General features: G+C 39.7%; 1 protein-coding gene across 7 annotated transcripts; it reads right to left on the minus strand.

Annotated features, from left to right (window-relative positions):
- Nucleotides 1–91: 91 nt before the first annotated feature.
- On the minus strand, nt 92–22,347 carry INTS10 (integrator complex subunit 10). Of its 7 annotated transcripts, none has more exons than XM_026116691.2 (18): nt 22,156–22,347; nt 21,286–21,353; nt 20,896–20,999; nt 19,750–19,889; nt 18,817–18,898; nt 18,109–18,249; nt 17,536–17,707; nt 16,892–17,061; nt 12,395–12,528; nt 11,806–11,959; nt 11,084–11,166; nt 10,086–10,238; nt 8,838–8,946; nt 8,377–8,456; nt 7,757–7,919; nt 6,591–6,684; nt 2,456–2,533; nt 92–462 (listed from the first exon to the last, which is right to left on the minus strand). In XM_026116691.2, the coding sequence occupies exons 1-18, from the start codon at nt 22,309–22,311 to the stop codon at nt 306–308; spliced, it is 2,238 nt and encodes a 745-aa protein (XP_025972476.1). In that variant the 5' UTR covers nt 22,312–22,347; the 3' UTR covers nt 92–305. The 7 variants fall into 7 exon arrangements, with proteins under 7 accessions (XP_025972476.1, XP_025972475.1, XP_064366334.1 ...); XM_026116690.2 differs by having other exon boundaries at nt 11,806–11,962; XM_064510264.1 differs by having other exon boundaries at nt 11,806–11,962; nt 21,286–21,384.
- Nucleotides 22,348–22,738: the final 391 nt, after the last annotated feature.

The following is a 22,738-nucleotide window of genomic DNA, read 5'->3' on the forward strand; positions in this document are numbered from 1 at the left end:
GTATAAAGATTAAAAAAAAAATTATGACACACACCTGCAGCTACCTTAATATAATGCCGCAGGAAAAAAGAAACACGACATTACAGAAGACTTCTTAAACAAAGTTTTATTTATAAAGTCTGTTCTACCCATGTAAGAAAACTTAGCAGTGAACAAACACTGAGCAGTGTTTGTGTACTGCAGAACCTGCAACTAATAGGGAACTTGTGACTATATGGACAAGTGATTTTCCACAGTGGTGCTGCTGTTAATTCAAGAGCCTTCCCCTCTCTCCATAAGAGACATTGCATCATGGTCCAGTCCATTCAAGCAAGAGTCTGAAGTAGCAGTATTTTCTCATTAATGCAGAACCTGTGCAAGACCACCATGAGATTTTCCCCACAGCGTGCCACCTGGCGCTCCATGGCCAGGCGGAAATCTTCTTTCACTCCTTTGGTTATACCCCGGGTAACTGTATGATGCCTTAAGTCAGAAGGAAAAAGAGAGAGAGACAAGATTAAATAAGGGTTACTGTGTGCCTTACAGTATTTTAAGAGGTACTACATGTCATTTACCATGTATTTACTGTCCATACCTGAGTTTATATAAGGAGACCCAAAGCGCATGCTATGCTATTTTTTTTTTAAATAGTGTTTAATAGCTTACAACAGTTAGAAATTCCATAAGCACCTATGCTCTCAATACTTTGATTATAGCAGCTGTTGGAGGGAAAAAAAAGTGTTGCCGCTCTAGCTAACAGGAATGTCTGCTCTCTAAACCCAGCATGTACAGAGTTCTTTCTGTCTGGGGAAGGAAAATTTTTTCCACTATCTCTTCCACTTCCTCTTTGTTCTATAAATGGCTGGGGTTGAAAGAAAAGCAAAAAGATGAACCTGCGTTCTCAGGAGCAGGGGCAGATGTGGCTGCCACCACAAAGAGCAGAGGGCATCTTGTACCAGTAGGAAAGTGCAGCAAGGAGTTATATGATCCCATGGGCACGGATCAACTCTGGGGTTAATAAAAGGTATGGAGAACACCTCATGGGCCAACACAGTGCACAAAAGCAGGCCAGGCTGTGAGTGTGGATCAGCAGAAGCCAGCTGTTCATGGAACTGCTAGACACTGGGCAGGGATTAAATCTATTGTGAACAAAAGTTCAGGACTCGGGTTCATATAGAACAAAGGTCCTGCTACTGATCAAGCTCAAAGTACGCTGACTGGAGAAGCACTGGGGATACAGCCCCAGTCAAGGCCATTCTTTTTAACAGTTCTTTGTCCCCAAACAGCCACGCTGGTCTGCAGCACTTCAGACCTGAAGTCTTGCCCTTAGAATGATGTTTGGCAATGCCAAAACATGAAGCTTTACTCACAGTGGTCCAGAATCAGACATAGTAAGACCAAGACTTTGTATCATCTGCCTCCAAGCCCTATTTAGGTAAAGGAGGCAAAAGACATGCTCTGAAACGAATGCCGTAGCACTACGAAAGGAACAGCATAAAGGAAATTAGAAAAGTAAAAATGCTAAGATCAAGACAAATCCTGTGTCAAGGCTAACAAGGGAAGAGCTGGACTGAACCCAGCAAGCACAGAAAAAGAAAGCAAATAAAAATAAAGGGTAGAGGAATCTTTGCCAATCCAGACATGCAGGAACCAAAAAAGGAGACAAAGTGCAGCTCACCCACAGTACCACCCCACCTTCACTTAAATCAGCTAGTCCAGCATTTGAGGGGTGACCTCTCAAAGAAGTCTGTACCCACTCTCTCACCCAGAACAGTAGAGACATCTGTAACGTGGAAAATGCAAAGAGGATAGTGAAAAGACTGTAATCATTATTAGCAAAAGGGCTTGCGTGGAGACGGTACTGGGCAATTCATTGATGGGCTAGGCTGGGTGAAGCACAACAGCTCTGAAAGCAGCACTGCCTAGCTGGAGTTTATGGGTAAGCCCTGTTTTCCATCTTAGTGCCTCAAACGTTGCTGGCAGGTGGGTGCTATGGTCAGTTATAACCTAATGGATGGTATGCACCCTGCAGCTACTGAGCAAGCCAGCAGCACTTTTGAAGTTGCCTGTCACATAACAGACAGCAGAAAACGGAATTCAGAACAACTTATATGAAGAAAAATAGCTACAAATGGATGCCGAAATTCATTATCTAGAAAGGAAAGGGTTATTCACTTGCATATGAAATCTTTTGCTAGCGTGTGTTTGGACATTGGTATCATTTGTTTGCGATTTCTACATTTTTGTTTAAATTCAACAATGATTATTAAATTGAAAGAACACGGATACTGGCAACTTATGGGAAAAAGAAAAAGAAATGTTATAATAGTACAACATGGTTTGCCAGGCAATGTAGGCACAAATGGAAGAAAAAAAAAAAGGATAAATATTGAACAACAAAGAGCTGAAAATCATGGGCAGTAAAACATGTTGACAAAACACAGCACACTATGAGTGGGGTTTTTCCACTTGGTACCTGTCAGCAGTCTGTATGCTGGGCTGTAGCACAGGTATGAATTCCTGCTGCAGTAACCCCATGGGAGGGCTAGAAGTCCTTTAAAAAACAGCAAATAGCAGCATTCAAACACCCACACACCAACTCCCCCTCTGGTGCAAAACAACTCTCCAGAAAAAGGGACAAGAGAGAAGGAGGAGACCACGCAGCAATATGATCACTGAGCAGCTGAAGGGGCACAGGACCCTAACAGCATCAAACCTGCAAATAGCCACAGATTTCACTGCAAGGATGGTCTGCGATTGTGGTCTAAATATACATACGTATTTTTTAGAAAGATACACCGTGAGAAAGGACAGTGGTGGGTGCAAAAACAATTCACAGTTGTACTACAATGAACTGTCACGGCTCTTTCCAGGAAGCATGTCAATCAAAAGAGATTTAATCAGAGGAGCGCTGTGGACAGCCCAGCTTCCTCTGCGGGGCTGGCGAGAGCATGTCAGCGCACTGGGAGAGCCCACAACTGGGAGTTAAGGGATTTGCAGCTGAGCCCAAGCCAAATGCATGCACAGCGGGTATCAGCCAAGTTGAGTACATGACAGTATTTGTCACAGGTTGCGTAAGTATCTTTTCATTAGCACACAGATGGCCTTTTTCATCTTCCCAAATTGAAACCACACGCAAACAAGGCTGCTACAGGATGGCACAATGTCAGAGCACAAATACTCCGCTCAGAACAACGTCTCTCTGGCAAGAGGAATATTCAAGGTAGCATTTATGACCGAGGCTGCATGGACTAGCACCAAAAACTGTCTCAGCTGAAAGGCAATTTGTCCCCTCTCTGTGAAGTTAAGTCCCCATCTCTGTGTTTTATCTATAGCACAGAATATAAATCTCAAGCTCCCAGCCTAAAGCAAATCCAAAAAGCAAATCCAATGCCCCCTGCAACTGAGACATTTGCTACATAGAGTACAGGTCTAGTTTCCTAACCTAAGTCTCTCCAAATAACACCTAAACCTTACTAGGCCACCAATTGCAAGGTTTGACTTCTGAGAGTGTTGTGTCACCATTCGCTCACACAAACGCTAACAGGGAGCTGAGAAGCAAGACTCACATACCTAAGATGCAGAGTTAGGGGCCTATCTTCAGGTCTAACACATGGGCATTTTGGTTAGTATCTTTAATTTATTAATGAATACTGATGGAGATCTATGCTAAAAAAATCAATCGCATTAAAGAAGGGACATGTTAGCAGTACAGAAACACAACTAGATACAATAGCCTGAAATAAAATATTCACAAGAAGTATTAATTAAATGAGATAATTTTTCAAGAGTTCTTGGCAAGAATGAGCCCAATATTTCCAAAGTGGATGTGGGGGACAGAAAATACAAAGTAACAACAAGATGGCATTGGTCCTAGGGTGTTGCAGGTTTACAAAAGGGATTCTGCACAACTATTTTTCATGACAATAGACAAGATCTATGGTCAGAGCTAAACATACCAAATGCGCAATCGGAATAGAAATTACACTTCTTAATGATTTTTTTTTGCAGTTCAAACCAACTGAGATTTTCTTCATCTTTCCACAGGGATGAGATGGAAGTGTGGCCAGAGAGAAAACTCATCAGTTTTCACATCAAGTTTACCCAGCATTCGGTGAGCAATTAACAGTCTTGCATAGCATTACTATTAGACTACGATTATCAAAAACAAGAGCATAATATTAATCAGTCATTTCTTGCACACTGTTCTCTTCCTCCTTAACTCACGAGGCAATACTGCCACTACTGCCAAGTGTAATCAGTAAAACTATGCTTGTCTAGAATGCAGTTCAAAAGCACTTAATAGCTGAATTCAGAGTTCATTGAAGACAGTCTTGTTGACAGCACAAACAGAATAAGCTGGGTATATCACCAGTGAAAAAAAAACCCATGGACCTTCAAAGTCCCATAATGGATTTCAGGAAAGGGAAACCTCACAAGCTCTGTATACATTTTACAGGACCTCAGTATTAGTCTGCAGGCCATCAAGATCTTACTTCAGCTTTTGAAATACACACTGTAGTTTGCTTTCCTGGATTCAGGAAAAGGCATATAGTGTGTGTGTGTGTATATATAGTATGTGTGTATACATATATATATAGTAGATATACAGTAAATACATATAGTAGATATATATAGTAGAATATAGTTTCCTGTAAAATGTAAGGTACTGAGCAAAAACACTGGTAGGAGAATGCGGAATTTACAGGTAAGTCATGAAGCCAAAAGGTGTCCTTATTTAAACATACAATATTTGCAACACGTTTCCTATCAATTAAGATGCAGGTCCACTACATACATTTATCCTGAGGAAAGACCAGGCAAAGGAGTCATTGCTCTGTTTTTGGGCTACTGTGGCAAAATCCCATGAGTCTTCCTGAGCACGACTGAACAATATCTGAGCTGTCTCTGCTAATTATTAGGAAGATGGTGCAGCAGCATGAATAACCAGAACCGGTCATAGTTTTGAAAGATGCAAGCCAGCCCACAGGTTTTGAACCACACAAAGATTACAAACCATTTAAAGGCAGCTATGTCACATTCCAGGAAACAGGACTACACTGGCACACTTCTGTCAAAACCCCAGCTGGGGGAGGCAGTGAGCTAACCAACACTGTCGAGGTTAACACCCTTGAGTCACATCACCTCTGAGCCTCATGCCCAGCCCAGCTAAATAAGTATCTGGGGTACCAGAGGAGCAGATGTCATCTCCTATTAGTGAACTACACCCTGAACTCCCCTCCCATCAGCTCCCAGCTCTCTGATGAAGTGGTTTCTATCACATAATGGCACTGTATGCAGCCCTTTGGGTTGGACAGAACATTTGGCCATTTTGGCTGAATAAACACAAAAAAATGGACCTCTCCTCCCCAGACACTTCCATCATTCAGGAGACCTAACACTGACTGAAAGGAGGTCGAAGAGTGATTTCTCCCTTGCTGGCAACATTGCTCATCACCTATTTCCTGACTGGTGGAGTCAAAACACTAAGTAACAGCTACCATGGAAATCAAAATAAAAGCTGTGACATACTGAAACAGCACTGAAGCATTACAGCTACCCGGAGACAGCAGCTAAGACACTACCAGCCATGGTCTTCAGTGCTACGTTTTGTAACTGGCCAATGCCTTCTCTTATGTTCTGTAAAGCAGGGGGGAAACTTGCAAAAGAATGGCACTGGTCTTCACATCATTACGTACTTCTCATGCTGACAAAGTTTGTTATTTAACTTTGGGAAATCTATTTAGGAGTCCAAATTTGGATCCAGTTATCTATTCTTAGGCTCTCATTTTTGAAAACTTTAGCCCATTTCTAGTGAGAAAGCAAATAGCCAGAATACACTGACCCAAACTGGAAGTTTGACAAACTTTTGCAGTCCCCATCTTATAAAAGAAAATACCACAGGTTCTAATAAACAACCATGATATTCCAAAACATTCTGCCTCCAAAACCCTTCAGCAGTTACTTGTTCAGTCTTGACTCAAAGCTAAGAACACTCAGGAATTTAATTCAAATTATTAATTTCCTCCAGCATCTTTTAATAAGCCAAGCAGAATAAGCTTGTTCAGTACATAGCAAGAGATGACCTGCTGGTTCCAGGCAGCAAGGTGATTAGAGTTTACTTGGGGTGTAATTTAATTTGTGCTTTATATGTAAGTTTTTCATCATTCAGTGCTCTTTCATAACTTTGTTTACAACAAACAGCACTTTCCATTCAGCATTACTATTCAGAAAAACTATTAGAAACACCTTGCACGCAAGCCTAATTGTTTAAAGAATTCCTACAGAGTGCAAGCTTCTGTTTGAAAGAGCAATACTGTAATCATTGTAATGTCAATCCTTGTAAAACAAATACAACATTTAAAAACAAAGCTCTGTAAAAAATTAGAGGAGTTTAAAGTTGAGTAACCCCATAAAGGAGTCCACAATTGAGTGGGAGGTTCAGAAAAAGAAACTCACGGCCTTGTTCAAACTCCTTAAAGGAATCCACTAAATTTAAACTCCTTAAAGACATGACAAGCATATTATCAAGAGGACTACATGAATACAAAGACAACCAGAACATACTTCCTTTTTTTGAAAGAAAACATTAAAAGCTTTCTTATCCTTACTTGATCAACATTGCTTGATTTGGCAACAATTCCAGATGAATTTTCCCTCCTTCCTGTGTTCTTAAATAAGCAAATTCCTCCAGCATATCAATATCTGAAGAAAATATTAAAGATTTCAATAGCGAAAAATTGATAAACTTTCCTCCTTATCCTTCATATCTGAAGCCACATTGCTGAAAGAACAGTCAAAGTTATAGCTACTGAAATATCTCATTCTTAAAGTGGTAAAGAAGATCACAGCATGTATTCCTAACTCTCCTCAATTTCAAGAGAAATGGCTTTTCAAGCTGTACGATATATACATCAGTCAGTTTCTTTCCATATGTGCAAATCAAACAGAGGTAAAGAAAGCTCAAGTCATTAAGAACATCTCTCTCCAAACGAATTCCCCTGGTTGTTTTTACTGTCTTTTTTGGCAGTGCATGGTATCAAAGTAAAGGCACAGTGAGGCTCGGGCTGAAGGAAGTGCCTTTTGTTCTTTTTCAATTCCTGTTCCTCAAATGGCTTCTTTTTACACCTCCCTCATTGTTACCTCCAAACAGACCTTTAATTTAGTCGTCTCAGATAGGAGTTAGATGCCTTGCTTCCTAATGACCATGGCTAGATGTCTGATCAGGTGAAACACTACGCTGACCATGTGTACACGCTGATCAAGGCACACGTGATACATCTGACTACATAAATCAGACATGCATTGCTTGGACTTTGATACAACTCATTCTGAAAATCTTACCCATGCCAAATATTTGATAAATGAAAAACAAAATCATTCAACTCCTTCAAGCATAGGTGCCATTTCTTTACCATTTTGTTATCCATGGTTAAGGATGGGGTAGCAAAACAAGAGTCTTGTAGTACAATGGCCCACTTAAACTGAAAAGACTGCCATCACTTCCACTAACAGCATAAGCAACTGCCATTTCCTTGAATGGAAGTGCAATAACAATGTATTTAAGGGTGCTCTTAAGTGCCAGAACATAAAACAGTGGGCATATTTATAGTCCATTGTGCACTGCCACCAATTAGGAGAGGCCTGCCTGGTATGTAAATAAAAGCAAAATTTAATTCATAGAGAAGAGCTGCTGCTGAAACTATCTAACAGCTTTTTCAACACCCCAGCACATACTTTTGGATGTGAAAGACAGTCTTATTTGGAGAAAGGATACTTGTAACATAGTTGAAAAAATTCTCATACTGGAAGTTTCCTTGCTGGCAGATTTTGTTGATGGCTTTCAGGAACAAGCTTTCACCCCTTGGCCATTCATGCTGAAGCAAAACAACCACGTGGCCCAATGCCATATCATCTCTGCTGTCTGTGAAAGCTCTGAGCTTCAGGGAAAAGATTGACATTGAGAAAATCAGGACAGACACATTGCTTTTACCAATATATGGGATTAATCTCACCTACATCTATGCAAATATAAAACAAGCTTTTTAAGAGTGTATTTCCTTTTGCCCTAACACTTAAAATAGGTTGGAAATTTCCATCCAAAATACCAAATTCTCTCCACTGATTATATCAAAAGTCTGGATACAGATAAAAATATTTTGAGATGAATCCTATCTCCTCTGCCCAAAACTAATATAAACAGAAGAGAATATGGTAGTTTGGTAAAAAGAGAGAGCAAACTCTTCTTCACCAATCCTCCCCTCGATCCATTAAGGTGTGGAGCACCTGAAGCACAGCACTTCACCACCAGGATAAGGCCATGCAGTTTCAGGACCCCAGCTACATAATTTAGGCATTAGACACATGAAAGAATTTGGAGCCTTGACCATAGCTTACCTTGAAACAAGCTAGTAACAGATGAAGGCAATAGGGCATGATAGATCTACTGGTACACGGCCAAAGCTTCAAATCAGACCCTGCAACAAAGAAGTTGTAAGATATACTTCTTTAGGAGTCTCATGATTCTCTAAGTTTTCAAGAAATCAGAATGAAGAAATACAAATCTGCAACTGCCTAACATCAGGTACAGAGGAAAACTTTGAAGGTAAGTTGCAAATTATTCAAAATGTAAAGTTAAAGATTTAAAAAGTTTTTCTTCCCTTTTCTTTTTCTGTGGTAGGACTTTGTCACCAACACACTTCAATGGGTACAAGTAGGAAAACATTTCACAAAATACAAGAGAGGGTAAAGAACACCTCCCTTTTCACAATACAAAAAGAGAGGAATTATACACTCAACAGAAATGCATGAACCAAAACTGAGCTGACACTGGATTTAGAATAGTAGCAACTCCATACCTTTCCTGAATTTAGACTTGACTTTAGGTTGCTCCTCTTGTACTTTACCTCCTTCTTGTATTGGAAGTAAAATATAGCACATGAGGTCAAGCACTTTTTCGCATGTTTGCTACAAACAAAAAACACAGAGAGACAATAATGCTGAGTCTACATTCAAAGTTCTTAAAATTCAAATACATTAATGACGATTAAAACTTTCACTGACTGCAAAACAAAAATACAGTCACAACTGGAACTTAAGTGGACTTACTAATGTTTACCATAGTTTGGCTGGGCAAAAAGAAATAGCTCTGATAAGAATTTCATTAAACTATCTCTGGGAGGCTATACAAGCCATTTTAATTGTGAAAAAATATGTATTTGCATTCTTCATTTGAATGATGTAAGATCAATATAACTGCAGTCAAAAACTATTTTGTTTTGAAGGATTAGGTTTTTGAAGTAGTTCTTATAAAAGTTTTTAAAAGCTTGTTCAGCCCATGTTAAAAACAGAAAATGGAAATGGCAATGTGATGGCATGATGGAATTGGTATAAATTTTAATGCTAGTTCCCACACTGTAAGAAGTTTGAGGGGATATATAGTCAGATTTCTAATGAAAAAGTAGCAAGCTGGAGAGGAAAAAAAGAAGACTGGTCCAGTATTATGAGCATGACATTAGATCCCATATGACCCAGTCTTTATTATTAGCTCTGACACTTGACTGACTTCAGACCACCATGCATTTCTGTAATAGTAAAAACAAAGTATTTATTGCAAAGGTAAAGCAAGTTCAGAGGTCAGGCCAGACAATATTGTTTTGGAGTCTCATATACCGTCAGCTGGCAACTGCATTTTTTTGAAGATAACAGAAATTTATTTTCTATAACCCTTTTCTTGCCTCTCCCACGAGACCTACACACAAGAATCTTCCCTTCATTTTTAAAACTGTAACAGTAAAGTTAAGCAATTCAAATCAAGGTTACACTTACAGACAACTTAAAGACCTGTAGCTATGGAAAAATCATAACTAAACCCCCCAAATCATAACCACCAAGTAGATGGTATACAAGAGATGCTAATGGGAAGTTAGCTAGATGTGGCAGGGCGTGTAGTTCTCCCTGTGAAGCAGGGATTTTTCTGTAGAGTCTGGCTTGGATCTGCCCAATATCCTGTGGGAAGCAGGCTAATAGGAAAATTCAAAAGAAGGCACAAACAGGAGCCACAGGACCAGTCAACGAAGGACCAGTGCGTGGAATGCTGTACGTACCCTATATTCTCCAAGGGCAAAGTGGCAAGTTGCTAACTGGATTAGCGCTCTCTGATTTTCTAGTGAGCCTTGTCCTGTAATTTGCTGTGGCGAATGAGAGCCCTGAAGAGCTGCCAAGTGATGCAGACTGCTAATTGCCTTTTTGTATTGTCCCTTTAAAAAGAAGACATAAAAAGACTGTTAGGATCTTCTGTATACAATGGGTCAAAGGATAAAAATGAAAATTCCTTTATAGAAAGCTTTCAAAATAGAGGGTGTCCAAATAAAAAACTTAACAGAAAACACTGTAGTGATGTGGTGTGTACAGGAGTGTGGATCAAGCCTTTGCAAGGCAGTGAGAAGACAAAAGACGCGAACAGAATTCTGCTTTAAAAAGCCTGTTTATAAAATCCCATTTATAACGGAAACAAATAGTCATGGTCTGTTAATCATTAATTTATTTTAGTCTAGTGAAGTTTGAAATAGCTCTTGTTAAGGTAAAGGTTTAGGCAAAAAAAAAAAAAAAAAAAAAAAGATCTCCAAAGGAAACAGAAAAGAACAACCTTTTTTCTGTGGATGGTATGTGGAATGAGTACAGTCAGCCTAATTTCTGATTAGAATGATAAATTTTTAGTTGAACTGAGACATCTTAAAACCTTCTGCTGCTTGAAAATTCTCCTCTCTGACTGTGCTCCAGTAGATGCTTTGACAGATGAATAAACTATGCTTCTGTTCCCTCTGACTGACTATATCTACTGTTTAAAATGCCAACGCAGTGGTCTCTTCCATATGCCAAAACTAGCTGGACTCGACAAACAGCTATTAGAAGAGGAGTATTACAAGCAAGGTATCTAGCTTGTGATAAAAATGGTATGACTCCATCCCAAAAAGGGTCACACTTTAAAGGATAAAATCAGTAGACACCTACAGCAGTCAAACTAGCTAATCATGACAGCTATTCACTGGAAGGAAGCGCAATGCAATGGCACCATTTTTACTGTTTTTTCCTTTATTTTTACCTGGTAGATGATCATGTCTGTAAGAAAGATTCTTAACCAAAGCCAAGTGTCCGTCTTCCACGACAAACATATTCTGGTGAACTCTGTATAAGTTGTCAGAGAGTGAAGAAGAAAGGAGAGAAGAGAAAATGAAGCACTTCACAGTTTTCAGTTAAGAAAAAAGTATCTATGAAAATACAGCTGAATTGAAAAATGAAACACGAAACAATAAAAATGTGAAAACTTTAAGATATAGGATACTCTCTTCCTATACAATCACATTTTTATTACACTTCTCTTCACAGTGTCCAACAAATCTAAAAGCAGCTAAGTGGTTCTGTTCTGTACTACTTTTTAAAAGAAAAACTTAGTTTCAAGATTATCATTCCTGATATTATCAGAAAGGGAGAGACACAGTTAATACCCTCTTAAGCACGAACTATAGTGGTCACCTACTATTATCAGTGCCACTACTAACCAACTGCTCCTTCAGAAAAAGCTGCTTCCAGGAAAAGTGTGGGTGAACAAGCAAAGATGCATGAAGAGTAGAACAAAATCCAGAAGCAAAAAAAATCAGAAATATAAGAAGGTAACGCTTCCTTTTGGAACCCAGACCAGTAATACTCAGGACTCAAGGAATTTTAAGGATTCCCAATGACCAGAATTCGATTTTAACAATACTAAAATGATTCTTAACTACAACAATTAAGTGTAAATGCAAGACTTCCTGCAATTATCCTTACCTTTGTCAAGTGATTCCAGGGAATACAGCAGCTCCCAGCTCTCTCTGGCCAGTTTAAAGCTCTCTAATACTTCAATAGAGTTTGCAAGATCTGCCTTATTTACTGCAATATGGCGACTTCGCCCCTTCCCAGAAGGATCCTCATCATCTGAGCTCTGCTTAAGAGTCAGTATGAAACAAAAAGGTTCACCTCTTAATTTATACTTATTTCAAAGGTCTTATACTTAATTTATACTTAATTCAAAGGTCTTATACTTACTTCTAAAGTCACAAAAGTTCCACTTAACACATGAAAACAGTTGTGTACTAGAGACTGAAAGATCCTAGTACAAGTGCCTTTAAGTGATTTTTCCATATTTCATGTAGCTTGTTTTAATGTTAGAACAATTTGTTTTGCTATGAAGAAATTCAGTGGTATAGCGTGATAAGCAGTATCACAAAAGAGGTCATTCAACAATACAGTGGTCATAACCTGCAATTTCAGGGTACCTCTAAAAATATGTCTATTCCATCTGTACCAAAACCACTGTTGTCTAAATTCCAGTAACAATGCCATTCTTGTTAAGAAGGAAATAGTCTGGAGAAGTTACCATTGTTTTCTCTCTTCCTTCTGCAAGTTTCCTCTTTTTGTGTATGTGTTTGTTACGATCAATATCTGTATCACCATAGATGTTGGTCACATCCTCAAGAAGAATCAGTGGGGCTTGGTTTGGAGCATTTGGACCTGGATTTGAAGAGAAACAAATGCAAGATTGCTCTAAACTGACTGGAAAGGTCTCATGCCTACTTCACGCTGGTTTTGTTTCCTTCAAGGGTAAGATTAAAATTCTAGAGAATACAATTGGAAATTAAATTCAATTATGTTGCATAAGCTTAAACCATGTTGGTGAAGCCACGCTTTTCTTAAAGCAGCCTTTATGGTAAAGGTCAGAATGCATTTATCAGACATCACAAGAGCTTCCTTGACACTTTCAGAATATTTTTGAACCCTTTTCTTATGAAGTAGCCAGAAGATACGTTCAGGCAGCATGTATTTTCTCATCAAACATTATTTATCTTCGAATAAATACTATTATGGAACCGGTAAACAGAATGAATAGCTCTGGAGTTAACAGCCGTAAACATAGCAAAGCACAGCAATATTCCCAGCACATTCTTATAAGAAATCAAAGCAATATACTGACAGGCACTGATGCCTCAAAGAAGTCGGTTTATTTTATCACGAGATTTCTCTGGTAGGATCATTCAGTGTCAGCTTTGCTCCCAGTGATTTCAGTTGTACAGAATGAAGTCTTTAATTGACTGCCAGAAACCATCATCACTCCTCAGGCCTCTACAGAAGCCTCATTTTAAAGCACAGAAGACATCATTTCTGCTTCCGCTAGCATCACAGAACATCCTGTGGGATCTGGTACAACTTATCCCAGATCTCAGTGCATAAGTTTAATTAGCTATAAAATGGAACAACACTCCTTAATCTCAAATAAAATTAGTATGTGGTCAATTTTGAGAAAGTCTTCTCTCCCAAAACATTTTCTCTTTTAACACACAATCAAGTATCATAGATGCGCGGAGTCCAGACAAAGAGAAATATGAGGGAAAGGGGAAATCCATTAATCTGTTTTCCCATTTTAAAACCTCTGCCAGACAAGACAGTAGAACAGACAAGTATTTTCAGGGGCATTTTTTCTGTTTGTGTTTGCAGAAGGATACAAGACTAAGGCCTCATTCATAATTGCAAAGAACTTGATTTGGTATCTTAGTATAAGAAGAATCCATTTTGTCTCTTGACATAAGAAAACCTGTATTAAGCTTTTATTTACTCAAAAGGGTTGTGTAAGGAGGCCACTACAACAGAAGTCCATGCTACAAGGAACAGCTAACATGGCGTGCCTAACAAGTAATGGTGTTATCTCCATCGACTATGTTCAGACTAGATACCCCCATTTAAATGTCCTCTACAGAAAGGCTACAATACACTCTAAATCACCTCTCCTGTATCATCATGTATTCCACTGTGTTCCATCACAACCCATGTGAATTTAAAATAGAGCCACGTCATAATGTAGAAAATAGCACCCATGAGAAAACTGGTATGAAAGTGCCACAACTGAGAAACTGGAACAGCTCTATCACTAAAATCTAAAGAGCTGCCTACTTACAACACTGGAGTAGGAAGGACTGGGTTTTCCTTTTACTTGTACTGCTTTAAATGAATGCCAATTAAGCAAGTGCTTTGCTTTCCAGAAATGTGCTTTTCTTAGTAGCAGGCAAGCATACTGTATGCTTTATTCAAAAACCTCCTGTCCTGAACAAAACCAAACCAAACCAAACCTCATCCTTTACTTGGGCTGCAGAGCCTTTCTCACATTAATGAAAGCTATACACAGCCATACAAAAAGATGTTGTGTTTTTCTGCCTGTGCTCTAGAATCCAAGCTTACAGTGCTTTTAATTGATTTCTACCACATAGCACTAAAAATAAAGCCCTAAAACATCAAACCAAACAGCAACTCCTGCCAATCCTGCAAGCAGCCTGAAAGTTATGAGAGAAGTGTGAATTGCCTCATTCATTTCTCAGGTCCCCAACAAGGCAGATATGAATTATGTAAGAGAAATGCATTGAAAAGTTTTCTCTCAAGAGGCTCCTTGCAAGTCTGTGCATGTGACAAGAAACCCACAGATCAGGGCTCAGAGCTACTGGATTGAGGAGGAGGTACTTTTTTTCTCCCACTGTATTTCCTACTCCAAATACATAGGCCCTCCTCCTTATTTTTACAGAGAGAAGGAGGAAAAAGCCAAAGGCAGAAATGGCATGAAAGGCACTGAATACCACTGGGCTTTAATGCTAAAGCAGAAATGAGTAAAATATATCTTGAAAATATAGAGGGCCTAACTTTCCTTGTGACACTAAATGTTTTGTGAACTTCTATTATGGCACCTCTTCATTCCCAGTCCCAAGCAAGCAGTCCCAAAATAAGAGAGGTGTAAAGACTCTGTCAGACCTACTGTCAGGGTGCTGAAGGCCTTGGTGGCCCTGACCAGCCTCACCTGGGACCTCCACACACCCCCTCCATCCATAGGCCCAGCAGCTCCATTTAAGCTCAGGCCTGGCCCCTCATTTCCTTTCTGAGGTGTGCTGTAGGTGTCTTAGTCTCCAGCCCTGCCTCCATCTCCTGGATGGACCCATTGGATGTACATTGTAGCCTGCCTCCAGTCCTGGCTCTGTCTCCTCCTCTTCTTCCTGCTGCTGACTGGATGGACCCTGAACCTGGTTCCTGACTTTGCCATGGCTGAAACTGTTGACAGACCCTGTTGCCAACACCTTGCTCTGTCTGCTGTGTTTGGATCCTGCATGACTGTATCCTGGTTAGTGAGGGCACTGCCTGGGCTGGGGTCACTCTTGTTTTCTGGTGCCCCCTCTCTTAGGGCTCCCTAATACCTCTACTCTTGAACTCTTATATCTGATGTATCTTACCTCCTTTCAGAGGATGCACTCTAACTGGAGAGTAACTGTGAATGAAGAGGAATGTGGTCCTTGACCACTGATCTGGACTATCTCCCTCCCTAAAACTGATTAAAACAACATGTATTTGTATATATAAAGCTATATATACACACAAATATATATGGATAATAAATAATTACACAGTAAAACAATATTGAGACCTTTCACTTTACTTCTACTTTTAATGGACTTTGAGATTTCAGCTTGTTTTAAAGGCAGCAACATGTGATAAGCCAGCTAACTTCAATTCTCTGGCACGTTTTTCAGTGGCTCAGTCTGAAAACATGAGCTTTAAACAACTGTACAGCTTAGAAAGGAAGACTTTACTGGTGCTTTACTCATTTTCTTCCTAAATTCAAAATCAAGCAGAGCCTACAGCTAAAACTAATGCACAGCTAAAGTACCTCATTGCCACACCATAACACTTCTTCCTTCTGGATAAGAAGCAAAAAAAGTCTCAACTCAATCAGTTCCTGTATCTGTTAAAGTGGCTAATGTTCTCTGAATCCAGGTTGCCATGTTATTTGCCTCCTTAGCTTAGCTATCTATAGATACTGCTGAACTGATTGTGTCTAACTTTGTGTAAAGTCACTTAACTGTAATTTGCTTTTTGAATATTTTATGTTTTTAATATTTAATATTTAACTCAACTGATAATTCATTTCAAGCAATCATAACAAAACTTATGTGTACAGCACAATTGAAGCTGTGACTTTATCATGAATCACTAATTGTTGTGTTAGTACTAATTACCTATTAACAATGGTTAATGTTGCAAGGGATTCCCTAGCAGTGAGTGAAGGAGTAGGAAATGTTTACTACTAATGGTTGTAATTCCTTTTTTATGATGCTGTTTATTCCAATAAGTCCTAAACAAATCAGAAGTTAAAGCACTTCCCCAACTTCTGGTCATCCCTTAAAATTCCAGTCAATCTACACAGAAGCAATGCAGAGTCTTCCAAGCAATCTGGTGGGCCCTGAATGTGGATTTGGGTGGGCAGAAAAAAGACTTGTAATTTAAATGCTCAACTTTAACATTTATCCTAAAATAATTTTTAAGTGAGGCTTAAAATGCTTAAACTATACAAGGAAAGCCAATTTTGAAGTTTATACACTTCAGGAAACATAACTGAATCGGAAAATATTTGCTGTGTGTTCCTGATGCAACTTCACTTATTTTGTGGAAGCCCTACAACCTCTCTTGATGGAAGCCTGGAAAATGTCAGCTGCAGGGGACCAAAACTGGAGGAATAATGGTATAAACAATGGTGACAGAAAAGAGTAGGACTGCACCTCAGTGACATCTCATACAACACCTGCCCTGTTACTCTTTGCTAGGCAACTACTGCTAACTGAGGTTGAAGGCATGATGCTGAGTTAGATGGAGCTTTGGTCTGATTGGCTATGGCTGTTTCCCATACACTACTTCTGATGATAAAGACTAACATGTTGGGAGGATATTATGGAGGCCTCACATCACCTTCAAAGATGAGTTTCAAGACTAATGAGAAAAGAACTTTCAGATGTTAATCAAATCATAAAGAATTTTTTTTACAAAAGTTGAAGTATTAGAAACTAACCTTGGAAGAGAGATGGCTGGATGTTGCTGACATACTGGAATGCATTTTTAAAGAAGACCAACATTGTGGAATACACTACTTGATTCTTGTATTTAGCATGTGCATCACTATCAAAGTTACTGATGTATCTGCAGAGGTCTTTCATTCTATGCAAAATATCACCAAAACTTCTGAGGAAGAGAGAAAATAAAGTCCATTACAGGTCTATTACACGGACTCCAAAACTGAAGGAAAGAATGCATAATGGATATGAAAAACCTGATGTTTTGGCTTGGGAAATCCCTCAGTTGCAAGTCAGTGATGGCTGATAATGCACATCAGTAAAATTTCACTATGTATTTGCCTTGTTTTTTCCTCTTTGCAGAAGCACCTAGGAAAGGCTGAATAGAGGATTATGGGTTTAAATCCCCTACATTATAGTAGAGTAGTTCTTAAGCACTATTTCTGTCAATAAAGGTTTAGTTTCTAGAAAATAATCTAAAAGGGCTCCCTGAATCCACATTGTAGCTCTACATTGTGTTTTGGAAAGAAAAGCTGGACTGAAGTTATACAGAATGTCATCATGTTAATATCTTTCTCCACCCCACCTTATTGAAGCATTAAGCCAAATCATCTTTGAGAAGCAGTATCTATGCATTTCTCACCTTCTTCCTTTATCCATTTGCCATTCACATCTCATTCCCACCACAGACAGTATTTTAAATAGCCTCTCCCAAGGATCTGTAATCTGGGATGATTTCTCTGTGAGACCATCTATTATATATTTCTGAGAGCTACGTTTGCTTGGAGACATAATATCAGCAGAATCTTGTGAACCTAGGAAAACAAGCATGTTTCTCTTCACATACAAATCAAACCAACAGATTTATTTTCAAGAAGGAAAAATGTAAAAAGGCACACTTCAGTTTTCAGAGTAACCATCTTTTACTGGTAAGGTTGACAAAAAACATTAGATACTCCTGTCCCCTCTTACAAGAGGTGGTAAGGCTGGAATAAGGAGATTTGGACACTGTCCTAATTTTCAGTACATATGTTATGAAAACTAATTACTTAAATGATTGTGAGCTATTTTGATATCAAAGATATAAGAAATATCAAGTACTACTATTAATCCTTCTCTGCAAGAGACAGTAAAGTGTTTTTCATTTATACTATGCACTTCAATAATATTAAAATATATTTTAGGAAAGGCTAATCTTTTAAAAAAATCTTCTTACCTTGATACTGGCTTTCAGTCTGTGTAGATCGAGTTACATAGTTGATATAAAATTCTGCTGCTTTATTCAGATATTTATATAGCAAGCTGGCAGGAAGCCGAACATCAGGATTGTTGATGATCAAAGGAAGAACATCACAAACTATATATTAAAAGAAAAAAAAGCTTTAGGTTTAGTTTTGTTTTTAATCCTATTGTTCTAAGCAAGACTCTCCCATGAGCAATGTGAGCTTTTATCTCTGGCTGACTATATACCACAAAGGATCACAAAGTACCTCGCATAGCATAAATTGGCATTACAGTCATTCATAGGGTCAAGCTGGACTAATGTGGCCTGAATGTGTTCTGAATAAAGCAGTTTCCTAATCACTCTATCCTGAAAACAGTTCATTAAACTCAGGATCTATTTTGTTGCTGAAATACAACTGTAGTTTAAACGGTTTAAAAACTAATTAGAAAGTTTCTTTAGTGTTAGACAAGTCTGATCTTTGCCACCATGACAGTAAACAATTGTTGGTATGCAGAATATTACCAATTTAGCAGATGGAGGTATAGAAAAACGAATTTATAGTGTAATCAGCAAGATGGAAATCAAAGATTTTGCTTCATAGCTATGGCAAAGACTGGCTAACTTCAACAAACGCTGTCTTAACAGAATACTAAGTTTATAAAATTATATAGTAAAATAAGCACATTAATCTTTTCTTACCAAATAATTTTCTAAAACAATTCACTGGGGATTCTTGGTCTTCAATACTTTCAGCTTCTAATAAGGTTTCTCCAAGGCCTACCTGTATACGCAGAGGTAAAAATCAAACATTGAATTTTAGGATTTTTTTTTAAGTATGTGATTCAATGATGCTGAGCAATCATTCAGTGGATACATCAGTAGCACAACTATAAAGCAACTGCCTAATATGTTAATCTCCATTTAGTTAAACTATCTCTATTTAGTAACTGGTAAAAGCAATGCCAGCAGATAGCAAAACCAAGACCAACAGAAAAATTATGTGCCTATACATCAGTAAAGGTATGCATAGATCAGTGGAAGAGATGGAATTACCAATGCTTGAAAAGCCACTGCTTGTCAGCTGAGCTGTGGTAACAGACTGTACTCCTTGCCTGATGAGAACTGATTTTAGCTAACATGTTCTAGAGCTGATAGGTCTTAGTTCCTATCCGCAATGATTTAAAGACTGTAGGTCATCATTTACAGTGCTCTAGCAGTAATGCAATAAGTCAGAGCAAGTACACTGCTCAGTGTACTGACAGTTTGGTCATGACCTCAGAGCGCTTTCCCCAAAATGAAAGCTTACTGAGAAAAGCTGAAGCGATATATTTTTTTAGGCTATAGTATTCCTCTACACTATTGTTTTGTGCTCTTCTGCCTTTTTTTTTTTTTTAACATGGAATCTTCTTTGTCTTTACAAAGCAAAAGCTTGTTTTATTTGCTTGCATTTGTTGTACGTGTAATTCTTTGCTGCTGGTAACCTCAAGGTATAGCCATCTGAACTATCAGGCTCAACTGAACACAAATAAACCCCACCCCACTCACTAGGCAAAGCAAAAGATGTTTTGGCAGTATCTCAAGAACCAGAATGACAATGCTGTGAATAGTTAAAATGGGTTACTTTTCTCTTACCCCATGTTGTACTACAGTCTCTGGAAAGCGCCGCAGAAGGAGCAGTAGCATTTCTGCCCTTTCTAGTGTGTTAAAACACTGCTCTGTGGCCTTTAGTAACATTTCACACTGGACTCGACCAGGAAGGGTCTCGAATAATCCTTAAAAACAGAATTGTTCAACTTACTATGTTTGATTGTAAAGATGATAGACAAAAGGATAAAAGACTAGTCAGCATCACTCTGCCAGCCAGTGAGAAAGATTTCCTTATGTCTTTCTCCAGTGAGCAGCAGACAAAAAAAAAAGTGATTCTCTGAGAAGCCCATATGAATACTTATCTGTTTATTTGGTTGCACGAAACTTGATTTAAAACAAGTGTGATTGAGTGGAATACTTAATATTATAACTTAAATATTTAACATCTTAAGATGCTTACAGTGGCTTCTTCAAAAAAAATCCCATTTTTACTTACATCCCCCCCTTTGACAATTAACACTTTCTTTATAGAAAGATACCTTCTTCACTTTAAATGTCTAGTGAGACACTGAAAAGAAACCAAAATATTGTCACTCTAAGTTGTATGTATTCTCTCTGAAAAATAAATAGATCCAATGAAAATGCAGAATGGTTCTTCAACTAGAATAGCTTGTATATAAAGAGTCATACACTGACTCCTTACAGCTCCTCAGGCACATCTTCAAACACTAAATTATAATCTGTCAGGTGTAAATCCTGCTTTCAAAACTACCTGTAGTTGCCAGCAAGCTGTTCTGATTGCTGTCCATTTTCATGACTTTCAATTTATATGTGCAAGCTCACCGTACTTCTAGGATTATTCACTCTTCTCTGAAATCATTTGGACCATAATGGATAAGCCCCTTTCCACTTACCCCCTATGGAGTCTCTTTTCTAACTTACCGGAGTGTGCCTTTAGTTTTTGCAGACTTAGACTACCTATGTCAGAGATGAAGGGAGTCAGCTTCTTGTGTCTCTTTGTGTTTTAGAAGCCTAGTGCATTGGCTAAAGTTTGTAAGGTTAAAGTGACCAAAACGATCTGCAGCCAAGAAGCCACACACAATTCAAAAGACATCTACTTGCTGCACTAAATATGTAACCAGAGGACTTATCTTTAGATTCCTTTACCCACTCAGCAAGTAGCATCCTTACCTCTTAAAAACTGTGTCTGCTTGTCCTGGGAGTCATTCCTTAATGCTGATGTAATAACACTGATCTCTCGCCACACTGCAGGTTGGTCTGGAAAATTCACAAACCTGGAATAGAGTTTGGGGCAAGAAACGCAATGACCTCAAAAGCAGTTTCCAAGCTGAAACCTTTCTATGACAGGACAAATGGACAAATGGAGAAAATGACATTTTGCCTGTTTCTGTCTTAAGACTTTTTCTGCTTAGCTTATCCACACAGATTGCTAAGAACGCATGCATTATGTTTCTGGAAACTCTTGTATTTATGACTTAGGACACGGGTATGGGAACAAATAAAACATTTCTAGTTTCAGCTGATTCAAGGCAGTTATTTCAGTCCAGCTGAGTTACTTACATGTCATAGAGCAGTCTACCTGCGGATGCTGTCCGTTCGGCGTTCCTCTCAATGGTGTACATCTCATACTGCAGCGCAGGAGGACAGCATGTTAGCTATCTTGAGCACATTTATGAAGCAGATTAGTTGTTCTGCTCTAAAAGCCTGTCCCTAATTTACTGCTTTAGGCCTATCTCTGACTAACAGAAAGGGAGATTAAAGGGTGGCAACATCTGCTGTAGAAATTAACAGCAGTTTGTACTATCCAGCTACACATGAAATTATGCATCAACTTCTGTAAGCTAATATAAGTGCTCTAATATTAACAAGTTGGATTTATTTTACATAAATAAAAAGACCAGTAAGAATTTGATGCACTGTGGGACTGTGGTTTGTGTGCAGTCAAATACAATGCAAACCCCTAAGCTGCTACGAAACCACAGACAACAGAAATTCTTTCAAACTCTATTAGGAACGGCTGATTTTTTAGCAAAGGCAAACCCAAATGTTGCATCGTGTTTCATTCGCACAAGAAGCACGAAGGACCCCTCCCCCACTTACTAACAAAACGCCACTTTCACTTTATTCATAGACCATTCCTGGGAGCAGGGTTTCCTTTAGTGCACTGAAACACAAGGAGCGGGCACGTATTTGCAAACACTTTATTCTTCACCACAGGGGAAACCCGACTGCTGCACCCAGCCCCTACAGCGGCGCCTCAGTCGCGCCTATTAACCGACAACTGGCGCTTCCGCCGCCGCCGCCGCCGCCCCCCCGCGTCCCATTGGCCGAGCCGTCCTTCACTCAGGCGGCTCGCGGCGCAAGGCCGGGTGGGACAGCACTGCGCCCTTATTCCAGGCCCAGGGCAGCGGCGCTGCTGCTGCTTCTCACCTGGATGTTGAAGTCGGCGGGGTAGAGGCTCCGCGCTGTGATGAGCCAGGCTTTGGCCGCCCACAGGTCCCCCGGCACCAGCTCGCGGGCCCGCTTCACCAGGAACTCGCAGTCCCCCTGCGCCGACATGTCGCGCTTGCCTGGGCCGGCGCGCATGCGCCCTGCCGCCGCGGGCCGTTACTCCCCCGCCGCCGTCGAGGCGGAGGGTGGCGCACGCGGCCGCCATTTTGGGGACGGCTGGCGACGCTGTTGGCAGCCTGTGTGCGTGTGAGGATGAGGGGGGCTGGGCAGCTGTTGTGGAGCGGATGCTCGGGCTTTGGCGAGGTGGGCTGCAGGGGTTTGGGGACGCTAGGGACAATATTTTGGGATCCAGAAGCTTGTGGCTGGCCACAAGGAATTTATTTTTAGAGCTAGGACAGTGGGAAGGGGGGCCTGCTTTTTTCTGTTTGGCAGTTGCTGCACTGTATGATGGGACTGTGGCCAGGCCAGGCTCAGGAACCCCTCTCCTGGTTCTGAAGATGCTTCAGTGTTGTGAATCCAACTGTGGTTACAGACAACTGGTTTAAGATCGCAAATGTTGCTG

This window comes from Dromaius novaehollandiae, chromosome 4 (genome assembly GCF_036370855.1).
Source record: "Dromaius novaehollandiae isolate bDroNov1 chromosome 4, bDroNov1.hap1, whole genome shotgun sequence".
Taxonomy (NCBI): domain Eukaryota; kingdom Metazoa; phylum Chordata; class Aves; order Casuariiformes; family Dromaiidae; genus Dromaius; species Dromaius novaehollandiae.

Coding starts and splice junctions, on each gene's coding strand:
- INTS10 (XM_026116690.2), bottom strand. CDS start 22,311: ATGCGCGCCGGCCCAGGCAAGCGCGACATGTCGGCGCAGGGGGACTGC. Junction 12,529..16,891: donor CCAGCCATCTCTCTTCCAAG/GTTAGTTTCTAA, acceptor CTTCAAATCCAG/GTCCAAATGCTCCAAACCAA. Junction 8,457..8,837: donor CAAGTCTAAATTCAGGAAAG/GTATGGAGTTGC, acceptor TCTTTGTTGCAG/GGTCTGATTTGAAGCTTTGG.